The 17,282-nt window shown below is 43.1% G+C and overlaps 1 protein-coding gene across 1 annotated transcript in view; it reads right to left on the minus strand.

Moving 5' to 3' along the window:
• Positions 1–17,282, minus strand: part of AGBL1 (AGBL carboxypeptidase 1) — a 710,086-nt gene that overhangs the window by 509,971 nt on the left and 182,833 nt on the right. Inside the window, exon 17 of the mRNA XM_045813133.2 lies at positions 7,329–7,482. Coding sequence (XP_045669089.2) covers positions 7,329–7,482 — 154 coding nt within the window. The remainder of the gene's footprint in view (positions 1–7,328; positions 7,483–17,282) is intronic.

Below are 17,282 nucleotides of genomic sequence, written 5' to 3' on the forward strand. Positions count from 1 at the left end.
TCCTCTTCTTGGACTGACGAGGTGAAAATGGGAAGCAGAAAGGATATATTCAACCGGTCGAAATGTCATAGAGTTTTGAGGGTTTGTACTGGAAAAAAGGGGGGTTACTGCCACCCCCTACTTATGTATGTACAGACTGGTAACAGTAAGAAAGACGACATCAGATTTAAGATGGTTTGGATGTGTTTTATGTATTCCCCCCATCTTGTCTTCTCAAGAGAGATACAAATAATTCTTCAAATGGTTTTGGGGTTTTGGACTGAGGTTTCTTTGACAGCTGTGTCCATATAAGACCACCATGCACACGGATTTATACAGCCCACCCCTGTGGGTGTAAGCTGCCCACAGAATCACATTCTACCACACAGGTAAATGCTCTCTTCTGTCTGCTTGCGATGAGCTGTGTTTATCCCCCCATTCTGGTGTAATCTGCTGTACCACAATGTTCTGTTAGCATGACTTACACACACTTACACACACACACACACACACACACACACACCCCTTCCCTACCTCACACATAGGTCGTGAGTGCCTCAATGACAAGGATTAAATAATATTTACCTTCATATTCCTAATATCTTCCATGGTTCCTAGCCCTGGCTTCCTGAAGAGATGGAAATCCCAAGACAAGGAAAGGGCACAGTTCAGTCTCTCCCTTCTAACTCCTTTTATTAAAGATGTCCACAGAGAGAAGTCTTTATGTTCTTGTAGCTCATTTGTTAGTTCCAATATTTGTCAGAAGCAGTGCTTTACAGAAAAGGAAAAGAAGAGGATGTCACCAGGGGATGAGAGGTCTAAGGCCTTGGGCCACCTCTGCCATCAGCCAGCAAGATGCCCTAGACAGGTCAGGCCAAGCCCTGAGCTTCAGTCCCTCACTAGCAAATGAGAAATCTGGACTCGATGGTCTTTATGGATTTTTGAGCTCTAAAATTCAGTGATTCCTTAGTAATCCTTGGCCCCATCTGTCTGGTGGGGGTTAGAGGGAGTGGGAAAAAAAAAAAAAAACACAACAGAAAATTCTGGGAGTGAGAGGTTTTCACTTCACTCAAGTTTCTGTTTGCCTTGGACCACTTCTGTCACTTCTCACTCTCCTCAGCAGAAAGCTCTGTTCTTCATACCTGATCAGGTGTCTCGGAAAGAGACAAAGGCCAGAGAGGATGCAAAATGATTTGCAAAGAAGCCAAAAGGGGAATTCTGTAACTGTGTATTTTTCCACTCTGTTCTAATTTAAAATCACTTACAAGTGACAACTCCCAACCCAAGACAGGTGCCTCACGGTAGCTCATTATACCCTTGGGACCCCATGTAAATCTTTTTTCTGAGAACAGCTATTGTCTTCCAAGGAAAAGCTTTTAGCATAATGGCAGGCTGAATAGAACATTGCTTTTGTGAGAATATTTTTAAGAAAAGGAAAAAGAGAAAGGTATTCTTAAACGACTACCAATGCAGCTTCCTACCTCCCCCACCTCAGGCCCCCTGGAAAGAACAGGGCGGGAGCCACAGGAGACCTCAGTGGTAGCATGAGATCATCTCACCTCCAGAGACATACAAAGGTTACGCTCTGCTCTTTTCGGTTATGATAACTGTGGGGTGGAGCTGTCTCCGAGGGCAAAAATAGCAGGTCCGCCACCTCCCATCCACCTTTGTTGTTTCCTGACTTCTCAGGAGTCAGTGAGTCAGTCGGTGACGAGTCACTTCAAGAAGGAGAGTTTCTAATAAGAGAATGCCATTTTCCCTCAGAAAATTCCCACAAATTAGTCTCTCCACTCAGATAACTCGTGAGAACAGTGAAGACAATATTGTGTTTTGTTTTGTTTTGTTTTTGAGAGAGAGAAAGTGCAGGGGGGTTGGGGCAGGGGAGAGAAATTTGAGAAAGAGAGAAAGAGAGAGCACGAGGGGAGTCAGAGCAGTGGAGAGAGATTTGAGAAAGAGAGAGAGAAAAAGAGAGCACGAGGTGGGTAAGGGCAGAGGGAGAGGAAGAGAGAGAATCTCAAGCAGATTCCCTGCTGAGCTTGGAGCCCAACATGGCGCTCCATCTCATGGCCCTGAGATCATGACCTGAGCGGTCATGGACCTGACCCTGAGCCACCCAGGTGCCCCGAGACAATACTGTTACAGCGTCTGAATGCATCAATGTCCAAACGGGGGAAATATGGCAGTAAATCTCCCGAGAAAAATGACACATTCATCACAGAGACATAGCTTCCAAAACTAAAAAGGGACCCAACTTCCTCTGGGTTGAAATGGTAATTTAGAACATAAGGTTATGGGGGAAATGTGGAGAAAATGGAAATCAACAAAATGATGGGGGTCTTTAAACAGCAGTATGTCCCGTTTGTGCACCTTTCTGGGGAATCCCCCAGTGAGGGCAGATCCTGAGGGAGGGGTCCACCCTGGAACTGTGGGCTAGAGGCCTGGGGTCTCCTCCCTGAGTCCCCACGTACCACCCTGGTGGCCTCTGGCCACTTATTCATCTGTAGTGTGCCTTAACTTTGCCATATGCAAAACCGAGATAAGGACGAGTGTAGGAAGGTCCTTGACAGCAGAGACAGCCCTTCTGTAAGCAGCAGGAAGCAGGCCTGGCTGGGGAATGTCTGAGCCTCAGAGACAGAAGACCATACTCCTCTCCGGGTTTCTCACCCACTTTCACTAGGGTTTGAGTACACAATGATCTTCAGTGCAAATCCAAAAAGCAGACCCCCCCCCACACACACACACTCCACAATCTACTTGGAAGTTGCATATTCAAAGCATCTGCTAATCAAAGTACCGACTGACATATAATGTAGAAGGATCTAACCATGCTAAGGGTAGTCATGCTGAACACCACTAGCCAAGGGAGCCTAGTCTTGGAAGGCACTAGAAGCAACTTCCACGATCGATCTCACCTGCCGCACCTGTCCCCAGATCTGCTCAGGTGATGCTTTCTGCTCCAACCTGGTGGAGCCTCCAGCCCATTCTTTTGGATGCTGTTCACTCCGCCCTCATACTCTGCTCGACAAATCCCAAAGGTCCAGGGCTCCTCCGACATCTGGAATCGTCCCAGGTAGCGAGGGCCTGGACCTGCTAATTCCCCCAGGCCTCAGCCACTGAGAGCCTGAAGCTAGAATGAGCTGTTTGTCCTTTTGTAACAGTTCCTTCTATCATCAATTTCTCTTCAAGCCTGTCTCCTCCGTAATGATTTCAGGGACAATTTCTCAGACAACTTCCCTGTTCGCCGTCCCACTGAAAAGGGCAGAGAGTGACTTTGCTCTTGGAGCTCTGCCAACATTTTGGCTCTGAGGTGTGAAGTGAGTTTCCTCTCTTGGGAGCACCGAGAAGAGACACCAGCCCTCAATTCTCCAGACAGCCATAAAAGATGCAGCAGGGAAACTGGGCTACCACGGAGCTGAAACTATATTTATCAAAAAAAAAAAATAAGGCTAAATGTTTTCAGGAAAATATCTTTTAAAAAAAATGCTTTTGAAAAATAAATCAAGTGAAATTAATCCTTCTAGGAGACTCTCTGGAGCCCAGACCCCGGGGAAGAGTAAAAGTAATCAATAAATTGTCCTGAGCATCTCTAGGTCCGGGACTTTCAGCCCGACCACCAGGGGATTCAGTCTTGAGCCAGGAGCCTTCTCCCCAGGCCCCAGAGCCACACTCTTATTCCTTGGGTTTCTAACATAAGACTGGGGACGCCTGGATGTCTCAGTTGGTTAGGTGTCTGCCTTTCGTTCAGGGCATGGTCCCAGGGTCCTGGGATCGAGTCCCACATCAGGCTACCTGCTCAGCAGGGAGTCTGCTTCTCCCTCTGCCTGCTGCTCCCCCTGCTTGTGCTCTGTATGTCTCTCTCTCTCTGACAAATAAACAAAATCTTAAAAAATAAAATAAAATAAGACCGAAGTGACAGTCCTACACAGTGGAAAGTCTTTCAGTGCACAAACACCTCCTTAGGAGGGGTGAGTGGCAGCCACTGCACCAGAAACTAGCCAAATCACAGCTAAATACACCTGCAACCTGAAAGCAGCCTGGTGCCTGGGAGGGGGGAAGCCGGTGAGACAACTGGAGCTCACCTGGAGGGAGGCCTGCAGGCAGGAGTCTTGAGCTGCTGGCTCATTTGCCTTTTTTTCTGTCCTAAAACAATGCATCCCATTTTGTGGTTCAAAGGAAGTTAAGTGGTTTTATTACTGACTTACAGGCATGGGTAATTGCAATTTGGAGGGTAGGTGGTGTTGATATTGTGCTGAATTTTTTTTTTTGCTCTCAGAAACACAGAAATGGCATATATTCATATATATACACACACACACACGCACGCACGCACACACACACACACACACACACACACACCTGCCAATGAAATGGTTTATTCTGTAGCCCAGAATCTATAGCCCATAGTCCTAGACTCTGTTAACAGCATGACAGCCCAACCATGCCATCTCAGCTCTGTACTGGGACCTGGAGAGTCTGCATCTTCTCTCCCCCTGCCTTCCTGCCACAATATCTGAAACATCCACCATGAAAAGGCTTCCACTGGGTGAGGAAGGGAAAATAACATTCATTGTGAGCAGGAAGAAGGTAATACATTTATTTGTGGTCAACTTAGTGTGAGCTGCTTTAACCTCTAAGCTGGCTTCTGATAACGTGAGCACACGAAACAGGGAGGAGGGAAAGTGCTGGTTCAGAGTGGAACCCGAACACCTCTTCAAATGACTGTGTTAGGACATCTGTTGTGCGTATGGACTCTGGAATCAGAATAACAACATCAGAAACCAACCGGGTACCACCATGAAGCAGGGTAGTTCACCCCCCTGAGCCTCCACCTACCTCATCTGTAAAATGGAGGACTCCAACCACCGTCACAAAAGATACCAACCAGCTGCACAGTGCATTCAAACAAGACTTTCAGGGCACTAGCAAGGTAGGTTGCGACCCACCTTCCACAACTTGGCAGTAGAGGGTAAGGAGGTAGTACGGTCAGGACACCAGCCTTGGTCACATTTTAGCTGTGTGACCTCAGAATTTGCAGGGCCCATTGCAACATGAAAATGCAGGGCCTTGGGGCACCTGGGTGGCTCAGTTGTTAAGTGTCTGCCTTTGGCTCAGGGCATGATCCCAGGGTCCTGGGATCGAGCCCCACGTCAGGCTCCTCCGCTATGACCCTGCTTCTTCCTCTCCCACTCCCCCTGCTTGTGTTCCCTCTCTTGCTGGCTGTCTCTCTCTGTCAAATAAATAAATAAATAATCTTTAAAAAAAAGAAAAGAAAAAGAAACTGCAAGGCCTCTTGTGGAAAACCTTTTAAAGAATTGAAGCAAAGCTCATGGCCCTTCTTCTAAGCATGGGACCTGGGCCACTGTGCACTTGGCACACCTATGAAGAATGGCTCTCATTCGTCCTCTCCTGTGGGGCAGAGCCCTGGTTTCCTCGGGTCCAGCTCGATGGCCATCACTTGCAAGTCTACTGTGCCCCAAGGAGAATATACAGCATTCACGGTGCCATCATCTGGGGCCTCCCCTCCAGGATACCCCCTTTTTCTTAAAGATTTTATTTATTTGAAAGAGAGAAAGAGAACACGAGCAGGGAGAGGGGCAAAGGGAGAGGGAGCAGCAGATTCCCTGCTAAGCAGGGAACCCAATGTAGGGCTTCAATCCAAGATGCTGGGATCATTACCTGAGCCAAAGGCAGACACCTCATTGACTGAACCACCCGGGAGCCCCATGATACCTCTTGAAAAGAACAACAGCTGACATATCAGCACTTTTTTTTAAAACATTTATCTACCCATTTGAGAGAGAGAGGTTGGGGGGGGGCAGAGGGAGATAGAGAAGCTCCACTCGGACTCCCTGCTGAGCACGGAGCCCAATTCAGGACTCGATCCCAAGACCCTGAGATCACAACCTTGAGCCCAAACCAAGAGCCAGCTGCTCAACCAGCTGAGACACCCTGGCACCCCTCAGCACACGTTTAAGAGAGAAAACTGTAAGGATACAGAAGAGAACGCACTTAGGATTACTAAACTCAGGCAGCAGACAGAAACCAGCCTCCTTTGATTCATATAAGGGTGAGCTAAGATTTCTTTTCTTTCTTTTATTAACCAAACTATTTCAGAGTACCAAATTATTTAGGGATCTTTACCACATTTCAAGTCCTCTCCTTAGTGTAGGAGTGACCTTTCTAGTTACAACACCAACAAAAGCACGAGGGTCAGCGTACCCAAAAATGCAAAAGCAGAAGCAGCTCCACCCCATGATCGTATGTCGGGTTCTTTCCTAGCTCTTATTTGGAAACAAACTCCAGAACATAGGCTTCTCCAGATCCACTGTCTTACATACATAACCATCCCGCGAAGGGCGCCCTGGAAGGACTGCCGTCTCTAACTTCCAAAAACTATTCATGTGCGAGCAGAGGACTCCGTGACTGTTACAGAAATTGCTCTTAAATTCCGAAAACACGTAAGAGAATTTCTGGAAAATCCCTTATTATTCATTAAAGCATTTTAGGGCCTCATTAATTCAGATGGGATAATCATTGTTGATTAGCCAGGTTGTTAAGCATCCATTGTTCAGATGCTGATGGGGTGTGAGAAATTACATTTCATATCCACCAAAGAGTCACCTGAACGCGGTTAGCACTTCATCAGGTAAGGCTGCATCTTCTGGGGATAAATTAGCCAGATTTTTTACTCCCCAGTCTTTTCTTTCATCTTGCAAACTTTTCTGTGTTGCAAAGCGCCCTCATTCTGTTTGGTTTTTCTTGTCTATCTAAGGTCTAAAGTATGTCAGAAGCCAACTTTAAAAGCTAATTGGCCACAGGTAAGTCACACTGGTGGCTCGGGGCTCTAACATTTCAGGGGCACATGTGCGTGTGTGCGTGATTGCGTGTGTGCGTGATTGCGTGTGCGCATCTGCCTGTGTGTTGGTTTGGTCTGACAGTTCTTGGCTAGAGCCTATTCCACACTGTCAGCCCTTTGGATCCAAATGGTATTCAAGCCATCAAGGGGATCCTTCAGCCAGGGCTCCTCAACTTCCTTCCATTCCAGCCCTTGTCTGGCCTTGGGAGCAGTATAATGGCAATGAGCATGGGCAGAAGAGGGTCTGCCTAGAAAATGTGACTCCAGTTCCTCTTCCTGACAGTTTGCAATTTATTTTTTCTCCCTTTAACAGGGCAATGTTAGTATTTACCCTTAGTCTTGTACCAAGAATGAGACGTGCATTTCTATAAAGACAGACCAGTCCCCAGGTCTCTATGAAGCTTCTGACTGCAACAGAACATGGAGCGTCCAAGGCTGGGAGGACACCCCATAACCACCACATCTTCAGAGAGGGTTGTCATTTTTTACTCACGGAACCGCTCCAGGTGGTCAGCACTACTGGACTCAGGCATGGCCGTGATGGTCACCAATGGACACGAATTCCCTCCCAGCGTCTGGCAGAGACTATCCTGGCGGAAGTAGACTTGCTTGGGGTTCACGCTTTTTTCCAGGATGTCAAGGTGAGTCTGGAGCAGAGATGAAACAGAAGCGATTATGACTCATGAAATATTTTTGACCATAAGAATAGAAAATAGTAACAGAGCTTATATTCATATATCTCCCAATAGGTTAGACATGCTTTTGTTCACCTAGTGTACCCAATATGGGGCATTAAGTGATTAACAAGGGAGCTATTCCTACTGGCTAGGAGAAGTTCAGGGAGGCTGAACAGGAAACATACATTTTGCATGTCTGTGCAATAAAATATCTGTTTTCGAGCTGCACTGAAAGCAAGAGGGCAGGGTATACAGCATGCTTCCTGTCACTGAGGCAACAGAGTGAATGTGGCCATGAAGACAGGACACCTGGGAACATGAGACAGAGAGCTTCGGAAGCATGTAATCTTTAGAACCAAGAGATAAAAAAGTGTTGTGAGCACATCGAAGGACAATACAAAGCATTGATCCACTGGGATGCTAGGTGAAGAGAACAATGAACTGGTAGTGATTAATTTTCCCTCCCCTACCTTCCCATTCAAACACTCATTTAAAACACAGAAAACTACAGAAATGGGCTAGCCATTGAAACTAAGACTCAGCAATCTTTAAGACCTCTAACTATATTTTCACTAGTTCGAACAGTGGGGTTGATCAGAAAGAGGTTAAGAGATTTCCTCCCACCCACACTGCGTACCCTGACGATAGTGACATAGTAACCTCAGTAACCAGAGGGAGAAGCTGCCCCCTCCAGCACAAGAACATCACTGTACAAAACTTATTCTTCCAGCTGAAGAGCTAAAAGTTTTCACCATAATCAAGAAGGTATGAGGGCCAAGGCGAAACCGCCCACCTTGTTTTTTTGACAAATGACAAGCCTGTTGGGTAAATAAAACAAACATGAATCCTATGAAAAAATATATAAAATATTCATAAAATATATTGTGAAAAAGGGAGCAGTGCCCTCAAAAAGTCAAGGATGTGCTTACGTGTGAATAGGACTTACTCTGGAAGTGGTAGGCAGACTAACAGCTCCCCCAAAGATCCACGCCCTAATCTGCTGAACCTGTAAACAGGTTCTCTTCCATTGCAGATACATTTAAGATTCAGCTCTACTTGAGATGGGGAGGTTATACACGCCACGTTACTCAGCTGGGGCCAATCTAATCACAATGGCTAAAAGCAGGGAATTAGTCCCATCTGCAGAGAACCAGAGATGGCAGCGTGAGGAGGACTCAGGCTGCCGATAATGGCTTTGAAGATGTAGGAAGTGGGTCAAAAGCCAAGGAACATGGTGTTCTCTAAAAGCTGGAAAAGGCAAGAAAATGAATTCTTTTCCAGTAGCCTCCAGAAGGAATGCAGCCCCAACACCTTGACTTTGCCCCAGTGAGACCCATGTCGGACTTCTAGCCTAAAGAGCTATAAAACAAAACAAAGGCTCACCGTTCGAGCTGCTAAGTTTGTCATCATTTGTTACGGCAGCAACAGAAAATTAATACACAAATAAACAAGAAAAATAATTTTCTAAACTCAGTAAAAATCCTAGCATTCGGGTGAATGTAGACTAAAATCTCCTTGTACTCTATTGAAATATCTGAGTTACAAGGAGAAAAAAAAGGCCCAAGGAAAGAGAAGATTACCAGACGACTCTGTGCGACCTTTCTAGTAGCCTCAGGGACATCTGAAAATTTGACCCTGAGTCATATACTCTTTACAATTGAGACCCCAAATCATCTACCCCCACACAGCCTACTGACTTTATTATTCCCTGTCTGCTTCAACACAACTTTACTAGTCTAGGAAACTCTTGCCCAGGAAAATATAAATCACAAATAAATTTATTGTTCATTCCAGGAACATCTTATCAACTCTTCAACAGAAAGCAACAACTGACTCATTGATCCAAAACCCTTACAGCCCCTCTCCTCAAGATTCTTGCCTTACAGTGTCCTTAAAGCACTGAGTCATGATCTTTACCCAATGCTAATCAAGCCCCCACACTAAAAAAAAAAAAAAAAAAAAAAAAAAACACCTTCTCTTAAACAAGACTTTAAAGACTTAATAAAGATCCCACTTCTCCCTTCCCCCTTTGAGGTACTGTCAAAACTGTTACATGCTTCCTTGCAAGGATATTACTTTCCTCTCTCTGCTATAACAAATTACCACAAATTTAGGGGATGAAGGCAACACAAATTAATTGTCTTATGGTTCTGGAGGTCCAAAGTCCAAAACGGGCCTTCCTGGGCAAAAGTCAAGGTGTTGGGAGAACTACACTCCCTCTGGAGGCTCTAGAGGATAATTCATCCCTTGCCTTTACCAGCATCTAGAGGTCACGTACGTTCCTTGCCTCAGGGTGCCTTCCTCCAACTCCAACACCAGCAATCCCATTGTTCCCACCTCTGCTTCCACAGTCACATGTCCTCCTCCTCTGATCCTGACCCTTTTGTCTCATTGTTTCCTGTTTAAGGACCCTTGTGATGACACTGGACCCAACCTGATAATTCAGGAGAACCTCCCCATCTCAAGACCCTTAACTCGAGCACAGCTACAAAATCCCTTGTACTAAAGTAACACCTTCACAATCACATCTGCAAAATCTCCTGTACTGGGTAAAGTAACATCTTCACAAGTTCCAGGGATTAAGATGTGAACATCTTTGTGGGGGCCATTATTCTGCCCAACATACCAAGGCAAGCAATAAACTCACATCTGTCTTAGAAACATGTTGCTCGAGGGAAATTTCTGGGACCAGCATTTGACACAATACCAAGTAATGGAATTAGGAGAAGCATGTCCATTCCAGATTCAAGAGGAGAATTCAAAGGACACCTGGGTGCCTACGTTGGTTAAGCGTCTGCCTTCAGCTCAAGTCATGATCCCAGGATCCTGGGATAAAGTCCCGCATTGGGCTCCTGGCTCAGTGGGGAGCCTGCTTCTCCCTCTGCCTGCCGCTCTCTTTCTCTCTCTCTCTCTGACAAATAAATAAATAAAATCTTAAAAAAAAAAAAAAAAAAAGGAGAATTCAACTGAGGCCCATGTACCCAACCAAGCCTTTGTACTTCATTCTTGGGATTGTTCGTTGAGTAATGAGTACCAGACATTGTTGAGATGCACTGCACTGGAGACTGGGAGGTAGTCTCACACCCCTGAGAAGACAAGGGGACTAACTAAGTATACGTACACAACCACACACAGCCAAAAGGCTTAGGTAGCTAGCTAGGTACGAAAGTTGAAGAAACCCTGGGGCCGAGGGTCAGCATCATCTCTCATGACCACACACTTCCCTAGTCAAGAGTGACTAGGGCCAAAGAAGCCAAGTCTGGGAGTCCAGAGATCTTCAGTAAGCCCTTCCCATGCATGCTGTGTGGCTGCTTGCCCTGGGTCCTTTCTCAAGGATGAGCAAGTTTGGCTCTAGGAAAGCCTCATCTTGTGTGTTTGCCAACCTAACTAAAATCAACACCATTACGCCTCATTGGGCAGAATGGGAGGTTGCACCCTAAAATTATTTTTAAAAAGTAGGTACGTGTGTTTGTGTGTTTACATGTATATATACACAAAAAATCATACTTGGGTCATACTTCCTTCTGCAACACTAGATGCCAGGTGTAAAGGAATACTGCTTAGTGTTTGAAAGTAGAAAGGACTGTTATCCAGTAAACCCATAATGTGTCTGTCCATAAGCACATGTGGCATATATGCTCAGATGGGCAAGAGCTCAGAAAACACATCACCTTATCTTTACTGAAAATAATAACTTGAAGACATATTTCAGCTGCCTCAAAATCAAACTAAGAAACAATATGGCAGTCCAGTTAAATAAGGTGTGAGTTTACATGACTACTGAAAACATGGTCACTACATAATACAAACATAAAATACAAATATACAATTACAAAATAATAATATAAGTACATTATGCAAATATAAATATATAAATGTAAATATATAGAAATATAATAATGTCACTATAAAAAGCAATTATGTAGGGAGAAAATAAAAATGATCAAATCTTAATATCATCATCCAGTTGTAAAATGAAATTAAAAAGAGATATGCAGTCACCAGTCAGAACGGTTAGAGTTAACAACTAAGGAAACAACAGATATTGGTGAGAATGTGGAGAAAGGGGAACCCTCTTCACTGTCGGTGGGAATGCAAGCTGGTTACAGCCACTCTGGAAAACAGTATGGAGGTTCCTCAAAAAGTTAAAAATAGAGCCACCCTATGACCCAGCAATTACACTACTGGGTATTTATTCAAAGGATACAAACAGTGATTTGAAGGCGCACCTGAACCCTAATGTTTATAGTAGCAATGTCCACCATAGCCAAAATATGGAAAGAGCCCAGATGTCCATCAATAGATGAATGGATAGAGAAAATGTGGTTTATGTGTGTATACACACACACACACACACACACACACACACACTAGAATATTAGCCATCAAAAAGAATGAAATCTTGCCATTTGCAATGACGTGGCTAGAACTAGAGGGTATTATGCTAAGTGAAATAAGTCAGAGAAAGACAAATACCATATGATTTCCCTCGTATGTGGAATTTAAGAAACAAAACAGATGAACATAGAGGAAGGGAAGGAAAAATAAAATAAGATGAAAACAGTTAGGGAGGCAAATCATAAAAGACCCTTAATTCTAGGAAACTGAGGGTTGCTGGAGGGGAGGTGGGTGGGAAGATGGGGTAACTGGGTGATGGGCATTAAGGAGGACACTTGACATAATGAGAACTGGGTGCTATATGCAACTGATGAATCACTGAATTCTACTTCTGAAACTAATAATACACTATATGTTAATTAAATTGAATTTAAATTAAATAAAAAATTTTTAAGAGACATGTGCAGGGGTACCTGCGTGGTGCAGTCTGTTAAGCATCCAACTCTTGGTTTCTGCTCTGGTTGTGATCTCCCGGTCGTGGGATCAATTATGTTTGTATTGGGCTTCACACTCAGCGCACAAAGTCCGCTTAAGTTTCTCTCTCCTTTTCCCTCCACCCCTCCCCACTGTGCACTCTCTCTCTCTCAAATAAATAAATCTTTTAAAAAAGGAGATGTGCAAGGGAAGAATAAATTAAAACAAAATATGAACTTTCTTAGCTTACACAGACATAGTGATATCATATCATCCTTGAAAACAGCAAGGCAATATAGCAAGATGACTAAGATGGTAGGCTCTTGCGTCAAACTGCCTTGATTCAAATGTGAGCTGTGGATTCTGGAAAAGGTATGTAAATTCTGTACTTAGTTCCTTTGTGACTCAGTTTTCTTATCTTTCAAAGGGTTATAAAAATACCCACCTCATTCAGCAGTTGCTATAATTTAGCCATTTACTGTGTGTGAAAAGTGCCTATCATATAGGAAACACTCAATTTTGGCTTGATAGAGAAATATAGGCTCAAATATGTTTTTTAAGAACAAAAAGGGAAACACTAGTAGAATTATAAACACTAACGGGAAAAAGTCAAAGAAAATATGGTCGGTCCATGTTGCATAAGAAAGAGAGAAAAAGACAGTGAGAAGGAGATGGAGAGGGAGAAGGAGGGAGGGAGGGAGGGAGGGAGGGAGGGAGGGAGGGAGGAAGGAAGGAAGGAAGGAAGGAAGGAAGGAAGGAAGGAAGGAAGGAAGGAAGGAAGGGAAAGAAAAGGAGACAGAAAGAAAAGCAAAGAAGCATGGAAAATAGCATAAAATCAAAATGACAGAAGTAACTCCAAAAACTGCTATAAGTATAAATAGATTAAACAGCCTTATTAAATGACAAAAACTTTCAGATTCATTTTTTTAAATCCCATTGCATACTGCATATAAGAAGTACTTTGAGAGAAAGGAAAAATACATAATGTATAGGAAAAGCACTCCTAAATGATCTATTTTGTTTACCTCCACTAAAATATTTTAGGAGAGAAATATTGAAACTTAAAGGATAAGCAAACATAAATTAAAGCAGGCTTGGCAATCGTAATATATGACAAAGTCATATTTAAGACCAAGTACATTAAATGGGATTTAAAAATCTTATTTTGATAAAGGGCATGATTCACAATGAACATATAAAACTCATAAATCTTAAGAATCAAATAACATAGATTGAAATATACAGCACAAAAATGGCAGAAGGGGGAACAATGGTACGAGGAATGGGAGACTCTTAAAATGTTGAATAAATCAGCTGCACAAAAATAATGATATAGAGTGTTTGAACAATATTGTTTTTATAGATAAATGTCAAACTTCGTCTCTATAGAGAACATTTTTTTCCCTCAAACATCCATGGAACTGTAACAAAAATTAATCATATACAGGGCTTTTAAAAAATTCCCTAAATTTTCCCCCCAAAAGTAGAAACTGTACAAACACATTATCTGCCAATAATTAAATGAAATTAGGCATATGTAAAAATGGTCTGAAATACAGCAGAAATCAAAACATTAGAGAATAGAAAACTATCCTCCTGAAAGAAGGTCATGGAAGAAATTCAGGTATGAAAAGGAAAAATCAATATTAAAACCAGTGTAATTAAAGTCCTGGTAGAAGGAGTGGGCCATCTGGTCTCCTGGGAGGGATGGCCCAGGACAAGAACAGAAATGTCCCTTCCAGGCTGTCAGCTATGTCTCACCCATCCCGGTAAAGCAGAATTCCAGAACCTTAGTGAAGGGAATGAAAATAGTCATGAATTTAGATGAAATTCTCTGTGATCATAAACAAATTATTTTAATCGCTTTTGTAAGTTTCTGGGTGAAAGCTGCTCCAATATTGGTTATTACTGAAATCCAGACACGTGGCACCTGCCTCATGCTTACTCTCAAGATTCCAGGTCCCCAAACTGGGAAAGAAATACTCTCTTCAGCAACGTCTTCCTCAAATGTATTCTGTAGGACGTTACTAAGTGCTGGGGTGTGGCAGGGAGGTGGAGGGGTGGGAAATTCACAGCCAAAGCACTGGGAACATGGTGAGTTAAAGAAAAGGAAAACATTTTCATGGCCCCAGAACTTTTCAGATTCTTCAATTCACCAATATGCACCATGAACCCAGAAGAAAAACTAGCCTACAGTGCTTCATGAATTTATACGACCGTTAAACTCTTTTTCTTTAAAGATCTCAGGATACTGGAATGCTATAGAACGTACTTTGGAAAATGCAGTCTTGGCTGAACTGTTTCCATGAGAATTTTTTTTTTTTTTTTTTTTTTTTTTGCCATCGAAGTTAATCACTTGACATTTCATTATGGCTACAAGGGTCCTTATGGGATTGGTGGGGTCGGGTTGGGAGGGGCAGCTTTCTCAACAGAAGTACTGGTCATCATTCTGCGATGTCATAAGGTTACATACACACAGGCCAGAGCTCTTTGGGGTCTGATGCCAAATCTAAAAAATAATAATAAAATCTAGATTTTATAAATCATATAGAGGAAGCAGGTTTGGAAGCAGTTTGCCTACGACGGAAGTCATCAAACACAATTAAGTATGAGAGGAAAAAAGTAAACAAAACAAAAAACCCAAAAAACACGCACGCACATCATTGTGAACACTGCCCTTCAAAACAGCATCACCTTACAGATGGTAGCTACACTTGTGGTGAGCACAGCATGACACACAGAAATGTCCCATCACTATGTCACACACCTGAAACTAACGTAACATCGTGCATCAACTCTACTCAAATAAACCAGAACAACACTATCACCTCAGCGTGCCCCCTAGCAGCAAATGCGGGAGGAAGCAAGGTTTCAAAGTTTTCTTCTCCTATGAATTCTCTGTTACATTTTCGACTATTATTTTTTATGATTAATAATAACACAACTCAACAAATGCCTATTTTCTTTTAGCTGAAATTCATTTTCTTTTTTTTAAGATTTTATTTATTTATTTGACAGAGAGAGAGGAGAAGCAGGATGAGCGGGAGAGGGAGAAGCAGGCTCCCCACTGAGCAGGGAGTCTGATGCAGGACTCGATCCCAGGACCCCGGGATCATGACCTAAGCTGAAGGCAGATGCTTAACTGACTGAGCCACCCAGGTTTGGAGGTGAATGCTCCTTCTCGGGTCCAGCAAGGCCATGTGTCATTGGACTTTGCTGAGATCAGTGATGAGAGGAGCAGGACTTCTGAATGCACGTTCCAACAACCAAATATAATCACAGCCCCGCAGAAGTCACAGGGGTGGGATTCTTTACAAAAATGGCAAAGAGTTCAAGGCAATGATGGGAGCCCCAGAGAGACTTTCTTAGAAGCAAATCCTACCTCTCCATGAAAGATGCCAGGCTGATAAGGTAGGCTGCAGCCTCCTGGGCACCTCTCCGCAGAAGCCTTCTGCCCCCTTCTCCTCTATCAGCTACTCCCTTAAAACTTCCAGAAAAGATTGCACTTGACCTCCGCAGGTTACCCCACCGATGGCTATTGATAAAGTGAGAAGCACCCGCACTCAAAATCATTCGTTTGTCATTGTTAGCCCCTAAACTGCTATACTCTGTGTCCCCTTAATTCGGAAGAAGGCTCACCCCTAAGGAGATGGCTGATTTTATTTGAATACAGATTAGTCCTCAGCTGTCACTTAAATACACTCGTTGGAGACTGGAAGGCGTCTCATCACAAGACAAGAACAAATGACACTTATAAGCTAAATAGAAGCCATAAAGCGCGCTGCCAGCAGGTCCTAATGGGCTGTCTCAGACCGCCCCCAACTGCCAGCACCACTCTCGCTACATTAAATGGACTTTCTTTAAGAAGGAAGAGAAAAGATTCATCTCCAGGTGTCTGCTCATAGATTTGCCAATTAGAAAGAAACGATGATGTTAATATCCTTTTTCCATTAAAAATAGATGAAGTTACATCACTGATGATTTGGAAATGAGAGTTAAAAAATTATTTTAATCAACTACCCTAAGACAGCCATCAATAGCCTTTGTATTTATTTCTTTGTGGTCCTTCATTTGGATTTTTTACAGAATTTTAATTTTATTGTAAGTTATGGAATGGGTATCTTCCCATCAGCCTGATGGAGAAAATGATCACACATTGTTATAAAAAAGAGAATAAATGCTCTGCTGCCTACCATCTAATATCGCTCACTACACACACACACTTGGCCAACACTTTCCATGTAGCAAGTCATTTACCCTTCATAACAACCCACGTGGTAATTGCTTTGGTATGGTGAGCCCTTCTAAAAGATTGTGCGAATGACATTCTAATTTTCTCTTTTCTTTCCTTCTCCCACTCTCTTTCTCTTTCCCTACACTAAACTCCATTTCATCTCTGAAGATCATGGTGGGAGTACCTGCCACCATATGTATATATGTCTCCTGAAAATTCCTGCTCAAACTTTCAGAGCTTTAAGCTCTGCCAACATATGGAATCCAGTGATGATCACTTTTCTAATCTCTTGCCAACTTGTACAGTTATAAGTTCCCAGGGAGATCCTCCTTCCTTGCCCTCTAAAATGTCCATCGGAAACTCTCTCGGGGCCCCATTTTCAGCCAATACTACCGGCTACCTTGGGACAATCTACATCATACTCCAAATACTTTAATGAGCATTGCTAATACTTGAACATCAATGCAATTATTGACAGCTTGATATGGATGGTTAAAATAGAATTCCATTTGCTTGCTCCATAATTATAATAATATTTCTTTCTTTTTGCTTTATTTTAAAACTATAATTTGGACAATTATCTAACAGAGTTCCTGGCAAGCATCTGGAAGATATCAATCTGATAGAACCAAATGCTAATTCTCTTATTATAAGAGAATAATAAAATTTTTTAAGTTGCAAAATTGTATTCATGGTGAAAAACATCCAATACACATGTCCTCCA

The sequence above is a fragment of the Ursus americanus genome, chromosome 28 (assembly GCF_024610735.1).
Source record: "Ursus americanus isolate L20-20 chromosome 28, mUrsAme1.1.p, whole genome shotgun sequence".
In the NCBI taxonomy this organism is placed as follows: domain Eukaryota; kingdom Metazoa; phylum Chordata; class Mammalia; order Carnivora; family Ursidae; genus Ursus; species Ursus americanus.